This window comes from Leuresthes tenuis, unplaced genomic scaffold (assembly GCF_036924035.1).
Source record: "Leuresthes tenuis unplaced genomic scaffold, fLeuTen1.0.hap1 SCAF_9, whole genome shotgun sequence".
Taxonomy (NCBI): Eukaryota; Metazoa; Chordata; class Actinopteri; order Atheriniformes; family Atherinopsidae; genus Leuresthes; species Leuresthes tenuis.
The window spans coordinates 11,133,976-11,159,047 of NW_027325363.1; the positions used below are offsets into that span (position 1 = coordinate 11,133,976).

Genomic DNA, 25,072 nt, shown 5'->3' on the forward strand with positions numbered 1-25,072 from the left:
GTTAGCTGCCACTCTGTGTTTTACAGAAAAAGCATTTGTATACTCTCATCTCTCTTCCCAGGCCTGGGTTGTTGGGATCAAATATGGGTAACTACCCTTGGCTGGCAGACTCCTGGCCCACTCCAAACCTCACCCACAACAACAAAGACTCAGTCAACTGCTGCTCCGGAAAAATGGACTCGGACAGATATTATAACTGTAAGAGTTGTAACGGCTGTTTAATGTTCAGTGAAACAGCAAATGTTAAGGATTAGATATTTGTTAATAGAATAACACAGTCATTTGCTGTCCAGCTGTAGGGATCAACTACCCAAACCAGACCGAGAAACGTAGCACGGCGTCCAATGAGAGTCCCATCTACAGCACCATTAACACAACTGCTGAGGATGACCTGCTGGCATACTACGACACCTACTCCAGTATGTCCTTCAACCAGGGTCCAGACCCTTACAGCAGCAACCCAGTACTGCCAAACAGTGGGCTGGTGGGTCTGGAGCAAGACCTGGACCGGTGGACCATCCAGTCTGGTCAGTCAGGGTCTGAATATGCTAAACTCCAGTATGCAAAGAAAAGCAACGGTGAGTCTCTTTTGTCTCGCAACTTAAAGTATTTGTACTTATCTTGTGAGTACGACCTCATAAAGGCATCCTAACTTAAGTTGATCCTCTGGTTTTCAAGATTTTCTTTATATCAAAACAATCCATTGATATCTGTCACTGCTCCCAATAGAAATAGCTCATTTGGTGTAACAGTTTTTCCATATTCTAGACTAAACTCTAAGCCAAAAATCAGGGCTCATGCTGTGGCCCACTCTTTGAAAAACTGAGAGCTGTCTGATAAATAGAATGAATCAGATGCGAATGACAATTCATAAGGACTTCACAAGGATACTGTTAAAAGAAAACCTGATCCCACTTTTGATCTGATGTGGGATTGCTATGCTGAAACTAGAGCTGATCAAAGGATGGCACGTTCTTATTGTGTTGTCTCAAGCGGGCTATGTACACGAGCACAACCCAGTGAAAATAATATTTCATAACCTAGGTTTGTAGTAGTTGTAAAAAATAATGAAAAAGGGGAAAATGTCTCAAAAATGGAAAATATTGAGTGTCACTCTGACAGTCGTTGCTCACATACACCCTATGGTGCACATAGTTATCCACAAGTATCTAATTAGTATGACTGTTTGAAACTAAGTGCGACTGTTGCAGCCACAAGAAATTGTGGAACCTCATTATAGGCTCTCATATAGAATGGTCCAGTGTTTCCTGTGTTAAATTAACTAATAAAGGAAGAATCAAAGCTCCTTTCCTTGACATTTGAAATATTCAACCAGCTGTTTGATGGCTGGCACTGGCATACTTTCAAATCTTTTCACTCAATTAGGGACTTTCCTAAAGAAAAAAAGACTGTTCTCCATCCACCAGATCTGTTTAATGCTGTTTGGCAGCAGCACATTTACCCTTTCTGTCCTGTAAAATGCTGCTTTTATTTTCATACTGTAGTCAATTTATTTCCTATTTGTTACATTAAATCAGACACCACTATCCTTGTCCTCTCATATGTAGCAATGATTTATAAGGATCTTAACATCCCAGTTGAAATATTAAGAGGCAGAGTCTCCACATAGATTTTTCTTTTGTGAATGCAAAACACTTTCACAGCGATCAAGTGTCATTTTATGAAATTGGGAAGAAATGTGATAGTTTGTGTTTGTTATTACATTCATTGTTTAATGGCTACTCTAAAAGGGTAGCAGTTGACTTTCATGAAGTTAGCTTTCATAAATAAATGAATCCTCCAGTTTCATCCTCATTGGACTGTGATTTCAAGGAGCTGTTTGAACATTGATAGAAAAGAGTGTTTAATGTCAACTCACAGATTTTATGTCAGCCACTTTCAGAATAAGGGAGTTATGCAGGTCCTAACCCACATGTGCACGTTTAATCAAATTCAAACTACAAATACAAATGCAATATATACGTCTCATACATTTTGATGTGCTATCTCGCAGACTTTATTGCCTCGTCCGGAACTTTGAGCCAACTTTGAGTAAAAACATACCACAGCTAAGAAGATAAAAGAGTGCTGAACGTAGTAGTGCAGTTTGTCAGATGGGAAGAGCATCTTCAGAAACTCAAGGTGCTTTTGCAATTGGAAAAAAAAAAAATCAAAGGCAAGGAAAAAAAAATTGTCAACAAGACAGAACGTCCTTCAGGTGACTCTTGGCAAAGCACAGAGAAAGAGGGTTTCAGAAGACTGCGTTTTGTCGAGCACAATGCTCGTGCATACTGGAGAAGAGTTTGCAGTGTCTGCTTCAGGGTCAGGGTGAAAATGATTTGTAATGCAATGGTAAAACACAGTGATCACGAATTATACAACTGCTTTCAAAAGACTGAAAAGCAGAATGAATTAAAGGAACACAGAGTGCTACAAATCTAAGGCATGTAGCTCAAAGACAGGCTGGGGTATAAATACTGAAGGGCTGATTGATTAAGTGGTAGCAGGTGTCTATGGATGCAATGCAGGTGGTACAAGAAACAAAACAAGACTATCCAGATATGCCAAAATTCCCAAAACTGTGACATTTTCTATTGTGTTTTTAGACAAACCAGTTCAGCAGAGGGCTACGGAGTCCTCGTCCAAATCAGCTCCTCTCACCTGGGTAGATGTTTTATCGCTGCCTCTTCCCGCCAACAAAGACAGAAGTCATGCACCATTGGACAAAGAAGAGACACAGCACAGGTGAGACACACTTTGAAATGTTTTTCAAGGTTCTTTTACTCCTCAAGCAACAAATTTATTTTTGTGCTTAGGCCTCTGACTTCGGTGACAGAGGCAGTTAAGGAAACATATCAAAGCTGGTCTGTAACATTGTAGAGGCTGTCAGGCAAAACTTGAGTGAAATCCGGGGTCCGAGGAGTTTGCAAATTAACAGTCTGTAGGCAGTGAGGCTATTGTGCTTTGGGGCTGCAGAGAGGAGCGTCTGCTCTAACCAGCTCGGACACATTAGATTGCGGACATAACGGGGTGGGATCGGAGGGCTGTTCTGACTGTGCCGTGTCTTTTGTAATGACATTAGCATCCATCTGACAGGCTGGATTAGTACGTTCTACTTTCAATGACATGTCCGTTATTAAATTAGCCCTGATGGCACTGAAATGACAACAGAAATCAGGGAGGTGGATCTCATACTCTGTAACCCTTTACTGGTTCCTTTTTCATAGTCACTTGTAAATATGTTTAAGTTTTAATTATATATCAACATTTGTCACCCTGTATATATCAACATTTTTCTTTATTTCTGATGTCTTTATTGATATTCATGTGGGCATGTTGTAATCTTGTTTTGCTGTCATCTAATGGTTGTTGTTGCAGAAATTTTTTTAAATCAGGTCAAATTGTGTTGAAGAAAATGCAGAAACTCGGCAAGGAGAATGCAACATAACAAGAAAGAATTCTACCACCATGCACTCTGAAGATCGAGCCTCTACTCATACCCTTCGCTTGCATGTGTGCTTATGCTTGCTGAATAAGGTCAAACATAGTTTCTCCTCTGTGGCTCAGGCTTAAGACACTATTCAAATTAGATATGGCCTTCTCAGGTTTGCAAGGGCCACTGCAAACTAGACCTATGTGTCCAATGAGAGCAGCAGGGATCAAAACATCTCATCTGATATGAGATGTTTTGAAGTGTTTTACATCTGAAAAACTCACATTTCAGCCTTTTTCTTTTTTAACAATTTGTCATAGTTGTTTGAAACTTTTACTATGACGTAACATTATCTCCATCCAAGATTTGGAGTCTTTCTTTATATTTTGGACATGAGACAAAGTTGAGGAGCCATTTTACTTTGTTCTCTGCACTGAGATAATATTCATTTTCTGATGTGCAGATAAGGTTAATTGATTCCACTGTTGACCTGCTGTGTTGCAACATTTAGACAAGATTGTTAGGAGGATCAGAATAATTTCACTAACTCTGTTTGCACATAGAATATATGAATAGATTGTAGAACATGGTATTTTGTTACAATCAAACTTCATATAATTTCATGAAATTACTGCTGAAACAATCAGCTAATCAATCAGTTGACAGAAAATGCTTTGCTAATCTCCCTTTTTCAAGCAAAACCATTTGAACGTTCCAGCTTCACAGATGTGAAAATTTGCTGCTGTTCTATTTCATTATTTCAATCGCTGTAATGTATCTTTGATCATTTTGAGGTTTGGATATTTGTTTGGACAAAGCAAACAGTGTTAGGGTGTCACTTTGGGGTAATTGTGACAGCACTGCAGCCTCTTTTCAGCATATTTACAAACCGAACAATCAATTAATTGAGTAAATAATTAGTTGTTTCTCATTGGTTGTAGCAATATACAAAAAATTACTAAACTAGTACCAACTCATGCAACTAGAGTAACATTCTAGTCTAATTGTATGTTTTATCATAGTACAACCCTCACTAGAGACAGTTTTAAGCATTTAGAGCTTTTATCTTTAAAACTAAGTAAAAAATATATCCTGAATCCTAATTATACTTGTAAACTTTAACCCAAATATAATTATTTTATTTGTACCTTTACTGCAGTTTTCCCTCAACAATTAACTGGTCATTAACAGGCTTGTGAAGAGCTTGAGGTCAAACTGTTGAGGAGAGCCATTTAATTTGAACCGGGTATGTTGGAGCATAGACATCTTTTTTACATGTGGGGTAGTGGCCCCTGAGGACCAAAGCTGAGGAATACCCATTACTGTGTAGCGTTTAGTTATTTTACTAACAGGCATCCTAAGCATAATATAATAAATAAAAAAAAAAACATTTTGACTCATACAAAAGAATTCTTCTCAAGCATATATTGTGACACATATAGTGGTGTATTCCACAAGAGACACATCAGCCTCTGTTTCCTATATTTCTTCCTATTTTTCTGTGTTTGGGACAAATTTTGGGAGCTAACTTTACACAGGCTATGTGTAGTCACCAACCAGTGATAGTATCCAGATGTTTGGGTTCAAATGACAGTCTCCGGTGCCTGTTCTGGGTGGAAGCATTTGTGCTACACACACTTTCAGGTTTACTCCGCAGAACCAGTAAAATCTGAGGTAGTGGTTTAGAAACAGTTGCTTGCTAAACATGACACTGTGTTTGTAACACTGTGTTACAAACGTTTTACTCTTACTGATTTTGGTTGATTTTTATGACAAACTTTTGCAATATTCAGTTGTCACCTTCTGGGCACAAATTTTCAGACATTCTCAAGCTTAATTATTCATACCGACAGCAGTTTATTAAACTGATGTGATGAAATGTGAAAATAATCTTTATGTTCCACAATGTTCTCACCACTACACTGCTTATATAAAGAAGCACAAGTAAATTTCACATCTTTTTTGTTTCCCTCAAAGGCATAAACTCATGCTGCTCTTACTCTATGATCCATCCTTTAGCTCTGAGGATGAAGATGATGACTGGTGTCCTCCGCTGCCAGCCAGAACCTACCTGACAGACACTTCCAGGGAGGAACTTTCTAGCCAGACCTCCAAACCAGAGGAGCTTTCCTACACAGCAACACCCATAACTTCCCCTCAGCGAGATGCATCGAAATCTAGTCCACACCTGCAGCACTTTGACCTCCTGGCCCGTCACCACTCGGGCTCCCAGGTGTTCCAGTCTAACCCTGATCTGTTTACCAACACTAAAGCTAGGGATGCCAGTGATTTGTACGTCTCTAGCCAATGGGCAGATGATTTCAGAGGGGAAAGCCTCAGCAAAGGTCAGTTTAAATTCACTTTAATGCCTCACATCTTAGGAGTAGGCTGCACACAACTACACAGTGTCATGTAGAATCTTGTGTATGGTTTAGCTTAACAGAAAGTATTTGTACAAGGAAATCACGTTGTATTTATCTGGAAAGTTTACTTGAGGATGACATCAGCATGCTTTCTTGTCAGTACAATATCCTGCTGCAGCTGCAGAATCAGGCCCCGCAGCCCACACACACAGATCCAGGAGTAAGAAAAGAGCCCCCAAGGATGGACAAAACAGGAGAGAGTTGCACAGCGAAGCAGGTATGATCCGTGGCACCTTATTCATCCTATTTCCTTTTTTAGTTAAGAAAACAGCAGTATTACTAATCATTTAACTCTTCATCATATCGGTTTAAACAGAAATAGCTAAACATAAATTGAATGGAGTGCCCTAGAATTGTATATGTTAATCTTCTAAGGGAATTTAAATTAACTGTGGTGATCACATTTTCCCCCAGAGGAATATGAATGTGCAATTTTGACATTTTTGTTTAAACCAGATTTTCTTGTTTGCTTATTTTGTTTTTTGACTTTGTAAAATTGGGTTTTAACAATTTTGTCACTTCTGATCAATATGTCTTGATTGACAATATGTCAATTTTTGTGCATTTTATGCACTTGACATTTTTTTTGGACAGGACCAGTAACAGTCTCTTGTCTCCTCTGGTTGCCTGGCAACTGGTCATGATGGCCATAGATAATGGTCTATAGAATGCCCAGTGGTTGTTTTTTCACTGCAGCTTTTGTACTGATTAAACAAACATGTATTACATGGTAATCAGGGTGCTTTAGTGTCACTGGTACTTGAGGGCAAAGCCACAGAAACTGTTTCCCACTGTTTCCAGTCTTTATGTAAAGCTGCATCTCCATGTTTAATACACAGGCACAAGAGTGATATCTTCTGATCTAGTTATCAGCAAGAAAGTGAATAAGCATATTTCCCAAAATGTCAAACTATTCCCTTTTAAGCTGAATTCCTTTGTTTCTTTTTTTTTTTTATCATTACTGATCAATCACATGCAGAACTCCCACCTCCACCAACCCCTCCTTCCACAGATGGCTCCCTGCAGCTCGCAGATGTTTTGAGTCGCAGCCGAACAGACAGTGAAAGAAAAGAGGGGAGCGACTTGCCCATTCTTCCAAAGAGGGGGGGACATTTGTCGCCCCAAAGGGAAGGACCTACACAATGGTTATCACAAGGTACAAAACATTACGCTCACTTACAATATCTACACCAGTAGCAGATGTCATGTAGCTTCAACATCTGGACCTCAAATAGATGTGCATTGATATTGTTGTTCAGCTGCATACAAATCCCTTTAAGCTTAAAAACAAAGCAACTGCCACAGGTGCAAAGACATTTTTAGGAGTCACTGAGGTCTATTTTCAATCTGGCCTGATACTTGGGGTTTAATAAATAAATATAGCTGTAACTTTGAGTTACATGTTTATCATCAGCAGATGAGAATGTAATCCCATACGGTCAGCCAAGCATCATGCCCAAGGTTCAGATGTCGGGCTACGGGTCCCTTGGTGGAAGAGCGTTTCCACGACCTTCCACTGCTGCCCGGAGGAGAGATGAGGTATGTCTGACCAGACAAATGGGAGCTGGTTGAGGGGTTAATAGACTGAATAAATCAAACAAGTGATTCTGCACTAAAGCCATAAAACCTGTTTTATGATTGAAACTCAATTGCTGTTGGTTTGAGAGTTTTATGTTTGTAGTCTGCAAAATAATTTTACAAATGACAGATTAGTGAAAATGTAGTGAGCTGAAAATAATATAATTTTGTAATTTTCCCACTCCTACAGTGTGTCATTCAGCTATTTGTCCAATTTAAACAAATTGGTTTAAATAAGTCTGGGCCTGACCATGCAAAGCTCTGAAAGTTAGAACAGGGATTTCAAACTAGATTTAGAACCTGATGTGAAGCCAATGCAAATAAAATCAATAGATCAATAAAAAGCCTTGTTTTAGTGCATGTTTTAGTCTTCTGTTTATCTATATCACAGACGTTATTAAAGTAAATGACATGGCCCTCTGGACATCAGCTGATTTGTGAACTGCTGTTTTGAAGCGTGAGTTCAGTGTTTTAAAAAAAAAAAAAGTACATTTAAACCCCAATACCTTTTTAACTTTGGAATTATTTTCATACAGATGGCCAGCATACTGAGCAGAAGAAATTAATTAGCTTATGACATGATTTTCTGACTTGGTTTGTCATGTGAGAAGCTGCCGCTTGAGCGGGAATCTGCTGGAGCCCGATATGTTTTATAGCCTGTCACTGATTTCAAGTTGAGCTCTGAAAGTCCGTGGTAATGCAGTTTGGTAACACAAATTGGCTTCACTTTTCACAATGAGTGACTAAGTCCATCATTAATATACAATCTGAGCTACATCACCATGTAACTTATTTGTGTAATGCATAATGGTTAGCCTGGTATGCCAAAGAATGAGTAGTTGCCTTGCAGTCCCCTATTTCTATTCAAGAGCTGCTTCTGCTAACCAGAAAATGTCTCGTATATCCCCAACATTTGAGAGAAATGAAGAGCCAGTGCATTACTTCTTTACTTCTTTTTTTTTCTTGACGGCAGTCTCCCCACAATAACAGGAAGATCCTAGGATGTTGCTTTGAAAGTATGGCCAGAGGTCAGAGCTCCATTTAACAAAGACATTAATTTTCAATCCTAATTGACAACAGCATATTTCATGAATATGGGATTGGTTGAAATGTCTTCCTTAACTGAATTCTTAGCTCATGATCTTTTTGTTCTTTACAGGAGAAATATAATGTTGTCATTGTCTTTTACCACAGCTCTAATGTGCAGTGTCATGTCACATACTGTTTACCTATCATTCTCAACCAGACTCTTTCAGGTCAGAAATATTTAACAGTAGATGCTGTTGGCTAAGTTGAAGTACAAAAAGTCTCTTTATTTTCTGTGTCTTGTGTTTTGTTGCTGTTGATGCTTGTGCTAGCTTTGACAGCGTCTGACAGTTTTAGGTTGTGTAATGTAATTTCACCACATGAGCATTCAGATTTATCGAGCTACCACTTTATTTAACCCATGTGGCCAGACTTTAATTTTCCTTTCTCTTTATGAAATACAAAAGTTTTCCAGACATAAATCAATATTAAGGTGTATCGTATGTTGTATGTGTTTTTACCTAACAATTCTAAAAGGTACCCTCACAGTCCAGGAAGGAAAGCAAAATGTAAAATGATGCCTGTTTTCATTCACTGCTCATTAAACAACTGTAGTACAAAAATGCACAATGATATGACAAACTTGAATGAGCAGCAGCTAAACCTTGTTGAATGAAAACCACTTGGAAACTGACAGTATATTTGGAGAAGCCAGACCTGATTAATGCTTTGGATAACACTGAGATGGTCTAATGCTGATATATCTGATATTACTTGCTTCCAGCCTCCTATGTTCCTCATCGAAGACAAATCTTTTGTGTGGCTGAATTAACAAGACAAAAAATATCAATAGAAATTAAAAATACATCAGTATCAGATTTAAAAAATTCTGCATGGATTCTCTGAGCTTCCATGCTTCTCTGTAATTTGCATTTATGTCAGTAGAAATGTTTGCACTCATCTAGTTATTCTCTCTGTTGTGTTTTATTCGCAGAACTTCATCTAGACAGTAGCTGATTACATGATGTGACATCCTCCTTTTTCCTCCACCAGTTTCTGTCTTTGTGAACCATCAATCTGTTGCCATGGCTTCTTATGAAAAACTGAAGACAAAAGGGAAAGTGTCGAGGCCTGCCATCTGCCTTTTCACAAGTTATCTGTATTCTTTTTTTTATTATTCTAATCATTTTATATTTTGGGATTTCCCTCACCCTTCTTCTCTGTATATAAACATCTTCAATGCAATTTTTTTTTAAAGATGTGATCCGTTATATTGCTAAAAATGGACCTGGGAGAAAAAGATATTGTATTTTTAGGCACAGGGAAGTAAATTTAAGTAGTGCATCGATGTACAGCGGATTATTGAATGTATCTTCTGTTTACTCCTGACAATAAAAACCATTATGGTGAGTATTTGATGAAAGACAGAAAAAGACCCAAGGCAGAAAATATGTTAATAGCCCATAATGTTGGTGTGCGTGTGTGTGTGTGCGTGTGCAGTGTTTGTGTGTGTCAGTGTTTTTATCTCTCATTTCTGTTTGGCTGTGTACTGTCGTACTCCTGTAGATCACCAGTGTGTGTTGATTTTTAAAATGAACAATAAAGCATTTGTTACAAAAATGTTTCTGTCCCTGAGTGAATTGTTCTGAATGTGACAGAAGAATCGCAGTTGTGTTTTTTAGCAGAATCACTCTGGGGATGGTAATGCCAGCTTTTATTTGGAGCACACATTCAAGTTTAAAAATAGTCGACACGATTGAGTAAATCATGCTTAACAATTGGTCATTTGTGCAGATGACGCACTGGGTGCTGCAGATTGTTTTTTTTTTTGTATTTTGTGCTAAAATTTGGATGTTGTACTCTTTAATGTTTCTGCTTTTTGATGATTATTATCTGCAGTCCTTTTGAAAGTGTTTTACTATATTTATATAATAGGATTCTCAAATTTTGTTATTTGGCCAGAATTCTAAGTTACTGCAACAAATACTGAGTACACAGAGGCACGTAACTACTGACCCATTAATGTCCACTCAAAGTTACGTAGATGTGCTGAGAAATATCAGTTAATATTGTCTGAAAATGTTCAGAAGGAAACCCCAAGAGGTCTTGAAAAAGTTCCTGATCCTGATTAGAGATTCCAGCATATCTATCAAACACTTTTCTAGTCTTTCTGTTAAACTTTAAGCCACATTCATCCATTCACACACATTCATATGGCACCTCAGTCCATGCAGTCCTATAGGTTAGACATTGCTTTTTTCCCTCACACATTCACACACTGATTAGTGCATCAGAGGAAATGTTGAGTTTGTCCTGCCCACGGACACTTTGATATGTAGACTGGGGAAGTCAGGTATATCACAATCAACTTTCCTATTGGCAGAAGACTTATTTTTCTCCCTGAGCCACAATGTCCCAGACAGCACACTAAAGAAATGAAGAACATACTCATGATATGTCGTTTAACACAAAATTATTTTATGAACACATTAACCAGGTAAAAAAAAATAAAAAAGTAGCTTTATAAAGTAGGTACAATGGGCAACACATAAGGTAGATGTAGGCATACAATAACTTTAGAGGCCAAAAAGCGTAGAAATTTCACAATTTGAGCCTTCATTGCAAAACATTTGATTGAGTTGCTCACATGAGATGCTTCTGTTCTGATTGGGCTCTGATTCTGATTATTAGTGGCATGTTAGTGTTGATGTATGCACAGCTTGTGAGTTAAGTGACATCTGCATTCAGATCTATAGCCGAGACATCAGTTAAATAGGGTCGAAAATTATAGTCAACAGCACATATTTGATAAGGGTGATGCTTGTGCATAATTGTGATTTGTATGGATAAGCAGCTGAGTTGCTCTTCCTCAGGTGACTGGCAACATTTTTGCAGAATGTGATCAGACTATGAACAAGGAGATAATGTGAACATTTAACAGTGCATAAATCTCGTTACAAAGATGATTGCGCATTTGAGAGTTCAGTGGTGCAGAAACAAGAGGCACTGATCAAAATAAATGTGAGATAAATCAGTATTTTAGATATTCCAATGAGAGAAAATACTGTGAGAGATGTTTTGCTGCCATTGTTTAGGTCTTATCTTTTTATTTTCCTGTAATGTGTGGTTGGGTATGACAATGTGTAGATAGGAAGGATAATTCTGGGATTATGTTATTATCTATTTGTGTGTGTGTGTGCATTTTTTAAAATCTCTTGGACAAAACTCTAGGAAATATATTTCAGTGTATGTTGACATTAAAGTGGCATTGTACTGAATCAAATCATATTTTTCCATATGGTATCGTGTTGTATCGTATTGTAATGAATCATAGTATCATTTGATATCATATCGTACTATATGAGTCATCACCTAAGACCTGTAATTATTCTCTTTTGATGGGAGCTGTCATTTCCAGGATATCAGTTATTTCATAAAAGGAAGAGTCATAGAATAATTTTGTGTCAAAATGATGTGAGTCGTTTGTATGTTATGTTAGAAAACACTCCACCACGATACTCAAAACTTTTAACCTACTACTAATACACCATTTGTTTTCCCTTTAATTTGCCACCCATTTGTACAGCATCTCAGTAAGCCATCCAAATAAAGCCTTAGTCAATAATTCAGATGTTACATAATGAGCAAATAAAACTTGTGAAACAATATGGCAAAGCTTAATCTAGTAAACTACTATATCTGAATTCAGCTGCACATATTCCCATATTGCGTGAGCGAAAATTTGTGCTTGGAAAATTAGGTCCTACCCTGTGAAACGTGTGATTTGTTTCAGTATAAACTACAGGATGTTACTATACTAACACGCTGTTAGAAAAATTAACTAACAGACAACGGCATGAAACCAAGAAATCCCTCACAGGCCTCAGAATTTTACTTGCAAGGGGAGAACAACACACGAACCTTCTCTCTGCAGATTCACAAGAGTTCTCCAACGAGTGGTTGCCTCCCTTGCTCTTTTATTAGGTGACACACACACACATACATACAATCCTCTATATGTCCAGGTCTGGTATATCTCCTGAGTTTGGAGGCATCTCCTTATTTGGGGAGCTATAAAGATAACGATCAGTGGGGAGACAACATTCCTTCTTAAAAAACAGTTCTCTTTGTCTCCCAACTTCTCCTTGTGAAGTTTTGATATGAAATGGCCTCTTTGGCTGTGACTTTTATTTAATGATAATAAGCAAACTTTTCTGACACACGCCAAACTAAGACAGTGGAAATAGTACGATTACAACCTTAATAATTTATATCAGCATTACCAATGTGATCATGTTGGCGTGTAACTTGTTAGCTGCTAGCTTTTTTATAGATTGTTCAATTACAGAATGAATTTGTTGGATTTTTGTTTTTAACAGGAAATAAACTATTGTTTTTTTAATCTATTTGTTCGAAAACCAGTTTGTGATGCAAGCAAAGTGAACTAGAAAATGTGACTTGATAATTCAGGGGCTTTATGAAGAGAAAAACAAGAAGAAGACCGAAGAGTGAGCTCATATTTTTCCGCCAGTGCTTAATGACCTTGAGGTCTGAATAAACTGAGTTTGTTGTATCGTATTGCCAGTAAAACGCCCTGTCTGATTCAAGATACTGTGTATGATGTGATGCTTTCCTCACATTGCAGCTCTGTGAGGTTGGTTTTGAATGTGGCTTAATGAGAGGAGGAAGCCGTCATCTCACTGTACGACTCCTGAAATGTGACAGCAGTGGTATATGAAAGGCTTTTCCTTATGTCTGTGCCATCATGTGCTGCATGAGCCTCCTGCGTGCAGATCTTATTAGTTGAAGTACTACAGTAAAGTGAGCTTGACTCCACTGCCATCAACAAATACCCGCTGGGTCCTGCCAGGCTACAGAGATAATGGTAATCCAGTGCAATTTGAATGGGCTACACAGTTTAGAGGGGGTTCTACATTTTTATGCTTTTAGGCCTGTCATATGGATTAGGGTTTCTGTGGTCCACTCATCCTTCCCACAGCTAAGCTTGACCTGCTGCAGTCTGCTATTGAGGTCACTTCACAAATCTACAAATGGACACCACTGGGTCAACAGTTGCATTCAGACAACTTCAAACGCATTTTATGATCTTACTTCCACCAAAACTGACCTTATACATTTAAATCTCCTTATACTAGTGTGTGTGTGTATAAGAGGAGCTTAACATTGCACACCAAATGATTACAACTGGCTGTTCAGATATGTGAGCAAAAATCTTCTCCTATATATATATATATATATATATATATATATACATATTTAAGCTTAAACTGAGCTTTAAAGTGGTCCGAGTGCGATGGGGATTTAAAATCAACATTATGTGATAAATTAGATAATAAAAACCATCTAGGATATAACTGCCAGTGTTTTCATGTGTCATGTGGTCCGTGTGATGCTCTTTACTCAGCCTGGAATATCCGAAAACTAACCAGAAGAAACAGATGCCATCAGTATTGACAAATATACTGAAATTAGATTAGGTAAAATAGGATTATGAAATGCTCACATAGATGTCAAACTGCATTAAGAAACAATATATATTAAACAAAAAGCAATACATAATTCTATTATGTATTTGTGTCAATTTTTTTTTTTCAAACTGAGTAAAATATCAATAAACAGAGAATGAGGGAGTAGGTCCAAATATAAACTGATAGAGAGCAGCCACAAATGGAAAAGTTTTAAGGAGGACTGAGACTTTTGTAAAGCATTCTAGATCAATACATAATGAATGATAGGGGAGGAATTGATTTTGGTTGAGATGAAAGCACACACAGAGCTACAATCTTGAATAAAGAAAGGCATTTATCATATTTGTGGTAGTCGCAAACCAACTAATAAGAGGGAAGTTTTGAGTACTGATTTCAACATGTAACTCAAGTATAAATAAAAGGCACCACCTAGTGGTAGTAACTGTGAGTAGCAGGGTGACTGGTGTGGATAGTAACTTCAAACGATGTGGACTAATTGTGAAATTTACGAGGAGATTATTAAGTTCATAGGGATGCATAAATGTGGCTCTGTTTATGTTCAAGAATCCCTGTAAGACAAACCAAGTCCCTGACAGCGCCGAACATTTTTACCCCCAGTTCACAATAACACCATTATGTGATTTTCTTTCTTTCTAAATCTGCACCAGAAAAAAGGAAGAAGGATTGTGACTACCCCAGTAATGATGACCTCTGCTCATTATACGTGGTAAATTTTTTATCAATACGTTTCATGCTTTAAAAGAAAGAAATAATGAAATAAACTGTGAAAAACTAATTTGGAGGTCCTGCAGATAAAGTTCAGAATAAAGTTGCAAATTTGATCTTATCTGCTCAGGAATGTTGTATCTGTAAAATTTTGTTCAGGTGAACAGTGCTGAATGAACTTGTCCTTTAAACTTTCCTTTCTGAACTTCCAGCACTGTAGAACCTACCAACAGGGGGTTTGATCTGCCTTTATGCATTTACCCTTTGAACCATTTAAGGTAATGCTGGATTCACTGAGTGAGGCAGAGTTTGTGCACCCTTTTGTACAATTTTCTATTGTTTTTTTTTTTTATTTATTTAAAGAAAGCATTTTATTTTTCATTTCACAGGGTTTAACTTTTCTTTCAAAACTTCTCCCAGTTTGGCACAAGAGTTCCTCAAACTGCCAAAGTTATGCTCTTCAGACAAAAAAATAGCAAGAAGTGACATTTTTCATCAAAAATTATACGGATCTGAAATGCTTTGTGTCACATCTGGATCTTATTCATTCACCAATTCATTTACAAATTTAAGAAACTGATCAAACACCCTCTAAGTGTGGTAAGTCCAGTATTTTTGGTTTAACATACTGTTGACAGTTTGTTGTCCAGCTCTTAGTTTCATTTAAATCATTGAGACCTAAGTATATCAGTGTCGTGAGAGCTAGTTATACAATAGATTTTTGATGTCAACATGTTTGATTAGTAATCTTAAAACTAGTGATGAACTTTTATCCATGACTCCCTCGAAGTAGCAAACACACCAAATGTTTTTGAAGATCTTCTTTCTGATCTGATTTATACACTGACAACATGACCCTGATTAAAAACTACTCTTTCCACCTCACACCATAAAAACAAGAAAGTAAAACAGTAGTTTCTTGCCCAGAACTCTCTCTTTCAGCCCTTACTCATTTTGCAAAGTGCTACAATGGTGATAAATCACTTTTATCACACCTTTCTCACCCAAACTGTAGAAACCAACAGCTTTATAAGCCCTACTCATCACACCCTGCTCAGCCAACTTAATCATATGCATGTGGGCCTGAGAATTTATTCTGTTTGGCGACATTCAGTTTCCTAATTATATATATGCTTTGTTTTGCAAATGTCTGAGCAATTCTTTTTTTTATCTGTAATTAAATGAATTCCTCTGGGATGACCGAGTGCCAATTAAAAAACAGGGACTTGAACATTTTAGACTTAATGCATTATAAATTGAAGAGCACAATTTGTCTTTCAGTTGTTGCGAGGGCTGAAAGTACATTAAAAGGACACTGCAGTGAGTGCAATTCTGTAATATCTTCATCAATAATACCACATGTCTGAAAGAATAAATGTTGGATTGATTTTATGTAAATTTTCCAGTTTCAATTATAGTTATCTTGGCACCAGCTAGTGCAGCGAACAGTGTTTAAAAGTAGAAATGATCTGAGACTCACTGAATATAATGTTACAATGTTGTCATTATTACACGCAGGCAAATTTAGCTACAACACAGCAAGTCAGACACAATTCAAAACTTTTAACCTTTTAAACTCTTTACCAGCCACATTATGGGTAAAGCTACTGCATGGCCATGAGTCTACTGTGAGAGGTTGTGGAGCATTTTGAATGAAAAGCCCGGTGTCATCAGTATTACTGAGATGTGAGCAGCGCTTTAACAGTTTTGTATTTTCAGCAGATTCTCTAAAACACAAAACTCATCCTCTGTGATTGGTTGTGGCTCAGCATGCTCCATTGTTCCATCAGCCCGTTTGTTCGCTTGGTTTCCTATGTACAAACAAAACTTTCCTGCCATCCTGGGCAACATTTGGCTCCTCTGTGCCTTGACAAGCCAGAATATTGGATTCTCTGACTTTTTCTGAAGAAAAAAAAGATAAGGTATGTCACCAACATGAAAATATCATGTGTGGATTGTCGTATTGACACCTGTTTAATGGTGAGCATTTTTATGGATATAAAAGTAACTTTGTAATTGATTCAGCAGCCAGCCTTTTGAATTGTAATTTTTTTTTTCCTAAAAGCAAGAGTGGAAATGCTCACTTTGCATAAAATATTCAAACAAGATGCCATGTTTTTACAGACGCACCAATGACTCTAACTGGAAAATTCTTGAGCTAACCCTGCTTAGCATGCCATGTTTGGTATCCCTGAAAATCTATCCGACTCAGTCAGAATTCCATCTATTTATTAGGAGGTTTTGAAAAATGTTTATCAGCACCAAATGTGTGTGTAAGGATGAAGTCACCACTGTCTGGCAGCGTCAAAGGCTAAAGACTTGTCAGACCGAGGTAGCTGCTTCTCCCAGTTGACGACGAAGGGATGTTTCTCTAATCAGACCTGTCTAGCTCTAACATGACATTTTTTGCCATTTCCTGACTACTGCTGCACATTGTTTTATTCATATCCAGCGCTGTCCCTCACTCTGTAACAGGAAGTATTTGCTGTAATTGGTTGAACAGCGGCAGCCAGATGTGGTGAGGCCCTGACCCACTCTGTTTTCTCTCCGTGTGTCAGTCACTGTATTTTGGCAGGATGTACAGCTTCATGGGAGGTGGGTTGTTCTGCGCTGGAGTCGGAAACATACTCCTCATTATCTCCACGGCAACAGACTATTGGATGCAGTATCGGCACTCCAGCAATTACATGCACCAGGGCCTGTGGCGGTACTGTTTGCCTGGGAAATGCATGACACACACAGACAGCATCGGTGAGACTGTGTGCTCGCCTTCCACTGCTCATGCACAGGAAGGCAGCTCCTCATGTATATTTATCAGTTTGCTGACAGCCGGACGGTGACACTGAGCAACACTGGGGTTGGTTCCCTCTCATGGCTGAGAGTGGAAATACTGCTAATGATATATGAACATAATCAAGAATAATATTTTTCCTTCATATATGTTTAAGACGAGAGGCATTTAATTTGTTACACCATAGAAAGAGGCTTTTTTCTTTCGTAAAATTAAAATCTGTCTCCTGAACGAGGACAGGCATAGAGTATTGAAAATGAGTCAGATGTATTTGTGTAGAAGGACTTCTGCTGGAGTTATCAGGTCTCTCCTTTCTCTTCCAGCATACTGGGATGCCACTCGGGCCTTCATGATTCTCTCCCTGCTGGCTTGTTTCATTGGCATTGTGATTGGTGTCATGGCCTTCATTCACTACTCCTCCTTCGATTGGTTTGACAAGACATTTGCAGCCGGCATCCTCTTCTTCATCTCCTGTGAGTTACTCCTCCACAGCGACACGCCGTTTTCTTTTTTTTACAGCACTGAAAAGAATAATCATTCCTGACTTTCTCTTGTGCAGGCTTCTTTGTGTTGCTGGCGATGGCTGTGTACACCGGGGTAACAGTGAACTACTATGGTAAACGCTATGGCAGCTGGCGGTTCTCCTGGTCCTATATAATGGGCTGGGTGGCAGTGGTGCTCATGTTCTTCTCAGGTACGCATCTTACGGTCAGATTTTGTAGTTCCACCTGCATGTTGTGCATCTTGTTATCAATAACCGTTTTACTCTTTTTAAAAAGGTATCTTCTATATGTGTGCCTACCGGATGCACGAATGCCCAAGAAACTCCAACTCTCGCTGACCTGCCGAATACGTCACTCACAACATAATGCACGGCCAAGAGGAGCCAATACCAACATCAACTTTCCAACAACTTCCTGCTAACCTAAAAATTCATGAATATTCAAAATAAAAGAAAAATGTTCAAAATGCATGGATTTGTTTTAATTCTGTCTGCACTGCTGAACATGATCACACTGACATGACATTCCTGCCGCTGCTGATGGAGCTCAGCATCAGCAGATACTTTAAGTTTTTAGTACTATTCACAACTTATTGAACGCGTTGTCTACTGAGTTTTATGGTGCCTAACCTGTGAGCAAAAGTCACACGACCACTTAAACCTCAATGTTGTGCATCAGTGGAAAAAAAAAAAAAACTTGCTTAAGCGCTTCAGCATTTCACAAGAAAACCTTTAAAAACTCATAAAGAAACTCGTAAACAGATTAGTCCAAAATCGAGAGAATTGTTTTATTTAGTCTTATTTAGCAAAGCATTGTGCAATAGAAACAATTTCAGCCTCATAGAGTAACCAAGATAAACACCCTATGGTATTGTAAACGTCAACAACTTTAACTTAAAAAGAACACAAATGCCAAGTAGAACTGCTTATCAAAAAAAGAAAAGAAACAAATGCAAGTGGTGCCTGGCATACAAAATATTGACAAGCTCCCAAAAGAGCTGCGGTTGTTTGTGGCAGTTTGATAATGCTGACAATATGATGTGGATATCATTCACACCAACGTCATGAGAGGAGAGAACATGTTCATGCACGTTTGTTAAGCCACTACTGTAGTTTAGTCCACCTCCTCGATGGTGGGGCCAGTGGAGGCTCCTCCTGCTCCAGGAGCACCACCGGGTCTGGGGAAGCCACCGGGCATTCCACCTGGTACACCTCCAGCACTTTGGTAAAGCTTAGTCATGATGGGGTTACACACCTTCTCCAGCTCCTTCTGCTGATGCTCAAACTCGTCCTTCTCTGCAGTCTGAAGGAAAGAAACAGATGAGGGGAAGTCAGTATTCACTTTAAATCCAGAGACAATGTTTGTGAAATTTTAAGGTGGGAAACCACACAAACCTGATTTCTATCCAACCAGCTGATGACCTCGTTACACTTATCCAGAATCTTCTTTTTGTCCTCTTCGCTGATCTTGTCCTTTAGCTTGTCGTCCTCCACAGTGGACTTCATATTGAAGGCATAGGACTCCAGACCATTTTTGGTTGTCACCTTCTCCCTCTGCACATCATCCTCAGCCTTGTACTTCTCCGCCTCCTGGACCATGCGCTCAATGTCCTCTTTGCTCAAGCGACCTGAGCAGCAAAGAAAAAAGAATGGAATTCATTTTTTTTTTTTTTTTTTTTTAAAAACGCCCACCCAAAGACTGACTGGACTTCTGCGCCTCAATTTTCACAATAAATACGCGTAAGAGCTTAAACTTTAGGTTGCCTTTGTCGTTGGTGATGGTGATCTTGTTCTCTTTGCCAGTGCTCTTATCGACCGCAGACACATTCAAGATGCCATTGGCATCGATATCGAAGGTCACCTCAATCTGAGGAACCCCCCGAGGAGCCGGAGGAATGCCAGTCAGTTCGAATTTCCCCAACAGGTTGTTGTCTTTGGTCATGGCCCTTTCACCCTCAAACACCTGCAAATATGACAGGTAAGGTCAACTCATCTCATACTTCAGTGTTATGCATCATTCTTTTGGGGGTAATTAAAAGAAAAACAATGGTGGTCTGACCTGAATCAGCACACCAGGCTGGTTGTCTGAGTAGGTGGTAAAGGTCTGGGTCTGCTTTGTGGGGATAGTCGTGTTCCTCTTGATGAGCACAGTCATGACTCCACCAGCAGTTTCAATGCCCAGAGACAAGGGGGTCACATCCAACAGCAGCAGGTCCTGCACATTCTCAGATTTGTCGCCGCACAAGATGGCTGCCTGCACAGCTGCAGAACAAACGGGTGGAAATCAGTTACAGAGGAATGTCCCAGTACTGCAAGGTTAGTAATGTTTTGTTTATAGACACATGGGTCATACCTGCACCATAGGCCACTGCCTCATCGGGGTTTATGCTCTTGTTGAGGTCCTTCCCATTGAAGAAGTCCTGCAACAGCTTCTGGATCTTGGGGATACGAGTGGAGCCTCCCACCAACACAATGTCATGAACTTGAGCTTTGTCCATCTTTGCATCACGGAGAGCCTTTTCCACGGGTTCAAGCGTTTCTCGGAACAGGTCCGCATTCAGCTCCTCGAACCGAGCTCTGGTGATCGAGGTGTAGAAATCGATGCCCTCGTACAAGGAGTCAATTTCAATGCTGGCCTGTGTGCTGGAGGACAGGGTGCGCTTGGCCCTCTCACACGCCGTGCGCAGACGACGCACTGCCCTCTTGTTGTCGCTGATGTCTTTCTTGTACTTGCGTTTGAACTCAGAGATGAAGTGGTTGACCATGCGGTTGTCAAAGTCTTCACCGCCCAAGTGTGTGTCGCCCGCTGTGGACTTCACCTCAAAGATGCCATCTTCAATTGTCAAGATGGAGACGTCGAAAGTGCCACCGCCGAGGTCAAAGATGAGGACATTTCTCTCAGATCCAACCTAAAATTAGAAATGGCTGGATTGAGATTCTGAATTAATCTGATAAATTAAGCCGAATGTCACGGCAAATGCTCAAAGACGTTCTTCAAAACATCAGTGTACTGTATTTTGGTGACTACAAATCTTTTGGAGGTTACAGTACCTTTTTGTCCAGGCCATAAGCAATGGCGGCAGCAGTGGGCTCGTTGATGATACGAAGGACATTGAGTCCAGAAATAGTCCCTGCATCTTTGGTCGCCTGGCGCTGAGAGTCATTGAAGTAGGCGGGCACGGTCACAACAGCATTTGTTACAGTCTGCCAACATGAATAGTTACACATTAAAAAGGTTTAAGACATTGCCAACATTTTAAAAACAGCAATTATGCAGTTTTTCACCATATCAAATAAAATAAGACCGAACAAATGTAGAGCCTATATAAATGACTGAGCTGTGGTAAACAGAACACAAGCAGTACAACGTTGTCTTTCTCTGTATAAGAGTACCTTGCCAAGGTAAGCCTCAGCAATCTCCTTCATTTTAATCAGCACCATGGAGGAGATCTCCTCTGGGTAGAAGGTTTTGGTCTCACCCTTGTATTCCACCTCTACTTTGGGGCGTGAGGCATCATTAATAACTGTAAAGGGCCAGTGTTTCATGTCTGACTGGACAACGCCGTCATCAAACCGGCGTCCAATAAGACGTTTGGCGTCTGAGGGGAAACAGAAGATGCAATTAATGAATCGAAATGAAGGCCACTAATCATACCCGATTTCACAATGAATAACGAGAATCGTACCAAATACGGTGTTATTGGGGTTCAGGGCCACCTGATTCTTGGCTGCATCTCCAATCAACCTCTCGGTGTCAGTAAAGGCAACGTAGCTGGGTGTGGTCCTGTTTCCCTGGTCGTTGGCAATGATCTCAACTTTGCCGTGCTGAAACACTCCCACACAGGAGTAGGTTGTGCCCAGGTCAATGCCAACTGCTGGTCCCTTCGACATGGTTCCTGAGGGGGGGGGGGGACACTTCAACTGTCACTTCAGTGCCACTATGTGATAAGACAGATTTAGCTCCTTTAAGTTTTGAGGGGTAGCTCCCATCTTGCACATCTGACGTACGAATTAATGAGGCTATTATCAGAATCTGAGCCGCTCAAACAGAAGTGTGAAAAAGCTGCGTCACTGGAGAGGAAGTCCACAGCGCCTGTTTATGAGCCACAGACCAGGAGTCATGGGCCTGCTCCAGGAACAAAACCCTGTGCAGCCTGTATGACCATCTTTCTTTTTTATAGCTTTCTACAATGTGTGGACTTTGTGTGAAATTCATACTAATATACTGTATTAAGGCATGATAATAAATCAGATGTAGAACCAGAGAAGGGTTAACATGGCAAGTAATACAAGCTGAAAAATGTTCATTTGTAACAAAAAGGTTTTCCAGACAACCCATCCAGATGTTACTTCTGAGCACAGTCCGCATGTTTACTGTTGCTACAGCAGCAGATCATCAGTACACTGTAATGTCAGCCTAATAATAGACCACACAGAGGAGGGAGTGGGGTCACTGCCACTAATCCCTCTGTGATAGTTCTTGTTCTCGGATGTGGGGTCACAGACAGTGTAGAGAAGGTGAATCCTTCATTATGTTGCTGACAACCGTTTAATTTCACGGAAAGTTTTTGGCATCAAGCCGTGTTGACAATTTGGAACTCACTGTGAAGAGAACCTTTACGAAACGTATAAGACGATTATGTGACGAGCTTGGATACTTTCTCACAGTCTGATATAAAACCTTGTGCACATAGAGGAGCCTCCACTCGCCGGCTATAAGAAGCAATGCAGGTTTAAAGCGCTTCGCGTCTGCAAGCTTTGTCCGTGTTTTAGGTGCAGTTTTTGGGTGGTGCACGAAGCATGTGAATGGCACTCTGAAAAATAATCATTTTTCACTCCAGCTCTCAAACGTGAGGATTAAACACAACACTTGAACTGTTAATCAAATAGGACATGCTCAAGGAAACTTTGACAGGCTAGTTTAATCTACTATCTAACACTATACCATCCAAAGCAGGGCTTCTGAAAAGCTTGAGTGAAAAAGACAAGCTCAATTTCCCTTTTTTTTTTTTTAAAAAACTTCGTTTTGCTCCGTTCTTTATAACCGAAGGGGTAATTATGATGTTATCCTACAGACACTCTAAGGTGAACAAACCAATATTTGTGCTAGTTAGAAAAGTTGATCAGATCTTGGGAAGAAGAGGGTGAGCAGCAGCTTTGTGCTGCATCATGACCCAGGCTATCAACAGCAGCTCCAGCGCTGGAGGGCGCGTCACCGCAACATTTCAGTGCGCCGAGAACTTTCTGGAGCTTCACTTTCTCACCACGCCACTTAATTTCAAGGCAAAGGTCCAGAAAGTTCTCCGAGGTCTGCAACTCTGCAGACATTCGTTGAACACAGGACGCAATCTCAATAAAAAAGAAAAGAAAAGACACCGTTAAAAGCCTGTTGTTAAGAGAGTGACTTTAATGAGAAGCAGATATCGGTTAGATTAAGTTAAAGAGCACAGCAACAGTATAGCATAGCAGAGCCAGCATACGGTGCACACTGATAAAATGATATGAAAGTTGGGATGTGGAGTATTTAAATGAGCTAAACAGTGTCAAATGCAAACTAGGTGAAGTTTAGCCCTAACGTTAAGAAACGTAACGGTGAAACTGTGACGTTTTTGGACGTTTGGCGATAATTAACTCATGTTAATGCGACGTTCACGTAACCACAAAACAATACCGTCGCAAACCTTTCACCGACAGCCACTTACCTGCTCAGATTTAAGACCTGTCGTGCTCTCAGCTTACTGTGGCTGCAATTGATACCGTAGACTTCTCTCCCCTCAGTAACTCGGGCCAAGTCTTCGCTTGTCTGATCGATTGCTGCTCGGTCGATCGGCTTGTGCTGGAGCAGCCGCGCCTCCTCTAACACATACCCACCCAGAACCCTCTAGAACACAGGAGGACCGAGGCTGGCCAATCCTCTCATAACTTTCTCTGCCTCCACAAACGGTCCAATAAGAAATATCTTCTGCATATTTCCACAGCAGTTGCTACCAGGAAAATGAAACTGGTTAGTTTCAAAGTGGAGTTTCTTGCAATGTACAGAGGATGGGAGGTCAAATCCAGTAGCTTAGGAGGTCATGGTGTACTCCGGTTGTTCTGCACACTTGGGGCCTCTGAAAGACATACACAGTCACTGCAGAAGTTACCTGCAGCAGGGCCGAATCAGAATATGCCCCCAGTTCCTACATCTGCCGTGACTGTCTTTTTAATGTGTCATGCTTTTCCCCCAGATTTCACTGAATTACAAAAGTTAGCTCCATTTTTAGAGAGCCATGACAGTGGCCATTTACAATGTCCTTTTTTTGTGGGCATGTCTTGGCAAATGCAGTCCTGGAGACCCCCGCTTTGAGAGCAACTCCTAAACTATTTAGAAATTAAATCAAATATGTTTCATTAAAATTTTCTTATTATCATCTCTTTTTTAAATCCATGCAGGCTTTCATATTCGTAATATCTATGCAGTGCCAACAAAACATTATGACTCCTTATATGGTGCATTTGTGTCCACAAAGTGAATTATCCTCATTCTCCTCAGAATCTCTCTCAACCAATTTTTATTTACATTAAGAGAAATGAAAATGACTTTGTGTTCAGTTGAGGGAAGCTAAAGATTTAGAGAAAACTGTAATCATTTGCCTTTTTATGACCACTGTAACTAATCTTTTTATCATCAGTTAGAGCTGCTTTGTCATTGTGCTTAATGACAATATTTTCTGAAGGCAAACCAGATGACACAGAAGCACACACACACATACACACACACATATATATATATATAATCCAAAAAAATACCCCTGTTGTTGTAGCAGCATAACTATGGGATGTTTCAGGGTCACATGAGTCATGCCTAATTCTAAGCTTTAAAAAGTTTCAAGCCTAATATTAAAGGAGAAGAGGGTGATATACCGTTCCCATATACAACATATACTGGCAGATGGTTCCACAAGAGAGGGCCTGATAACTGAAGGCTCTGCCTCCCATTCTACTTTTAGAAACAGTACTCACAAGTAGACCTGCAGTCTGAGAGCAAAGTGCTCTGTTAGGAAAATATTGAACTATAAGATCTTTAAGACATGATGGAGCTTCGCCATTAAGAGCTTTATATGT

General features: G+C 39.6%; 3 protein-coding genes across 5 annotated transcripts in view; 2 read left to right on the forward strand and 1 right to left on the reverse strand.

Moving 5' to 3' along the window:
- Positions 1–10,052, forward strand: part of LOC140314189 (roundabout homolog 2) — a 65,042-nt gene extending 54,990 nt beyond the window's left edge. Inside the window, exons 19-26 of one of the 2 annotated variants that reach the window (XM_072392286.1) lie at positions 62–198; positions 294–578; positions 2,607–2,745; positions 5,453–5,778; positions 5,957–6,073; positions 6,836–7,012; positions 7,271–7,395; positions 9,455–10,052. In XM_072392286.1, the coding sequence (XP_072248387.1) occupies positions 62–198; positions 294–578; positions 2,607–2,745; positions 5,453–5,778; positions 5,957–6,073; positions 6,836–7,012; positions 7,271–7,395; positions 9,455–9,466 (1,318 nt within the window). In that variant the 3' untranslated portion in view covers positions 9,467–10,052. The remainder of the gene's footprint in view (positions 1–61; positions 199–293; positions 579–2,606; positions 2,746–5,452; positions 5,779–5,956; positions 6,074–6,835; positions 7,013–7,270; positions 7,396–9,454) is intronic. The other variant, XM_072392287.1, reaches the window with a different exon arrangement.
- A 7,199-nt stretch (positions 10,053–17,251) lies between these two features.
- LOC140313705 (lens fiber membrane intrinsic protein-like) lies at positions 17,252–18,359 on the forward strand. The gene is made up of 4 exons (XM_072391697.1): positions 17,252–17,426; positions 17,790–17,939; positions 18,026–18,160; positions 18,246–18,359. Exons 1-4 carry the CDS (start codon positions 17,252–17,254, stop codon positions 18,305–18,307), a joined length of 522 nt encoding a protein of 173 aa, XP_072247798.1. The 3' UTR covers positions 18,308–18,359.
- Positions 18,360–18,749: 390 nt separating this feature from the next.
- Positions 18,750–23,965, reverse strand: LOC140314190 (heat shock cognate 71 kDa protein-like). Of its 2 annotated transcripts, none has more exons than XM_072392289.1 (9): positions 23,671–23,965; positions 21,655–21,864; positions 21,362–21,567; positions 21,020–21,172; positions 20,322–20,877; positions 20,028–20,230; positions 19,723–19,931; positions 19,364–19,586; positions 18,750–19,271 (listed from the first exon to the last, which is right to left on the reverse strand). In XM_072392289.1, the coding sequence occupies exons 2-9, from the start codon at positions 21,857–21,859 to the stop codon at positions 19,083–19,085; spliced, it is 1,944 nt and encodes a 647-aa protein (XP_072248390.1). In that variant the 5' UTR covers positions 21,860–21,864; positions 23,671–23,965; the 3' UTR covers positions 18,750–19,082. The 2 variants fall into 2 exon arrangements, with proteins under 2 accessions (XP_072248390.1, XP_072248389.1); XM_072392288.1 differs by having other exon boundaries at positions 19,364–19,596; positions 19,733–19,931; positions 23,671–23,962.
- Positions 23,966–25,072: the final 1,107 nt, after the last annotated feature.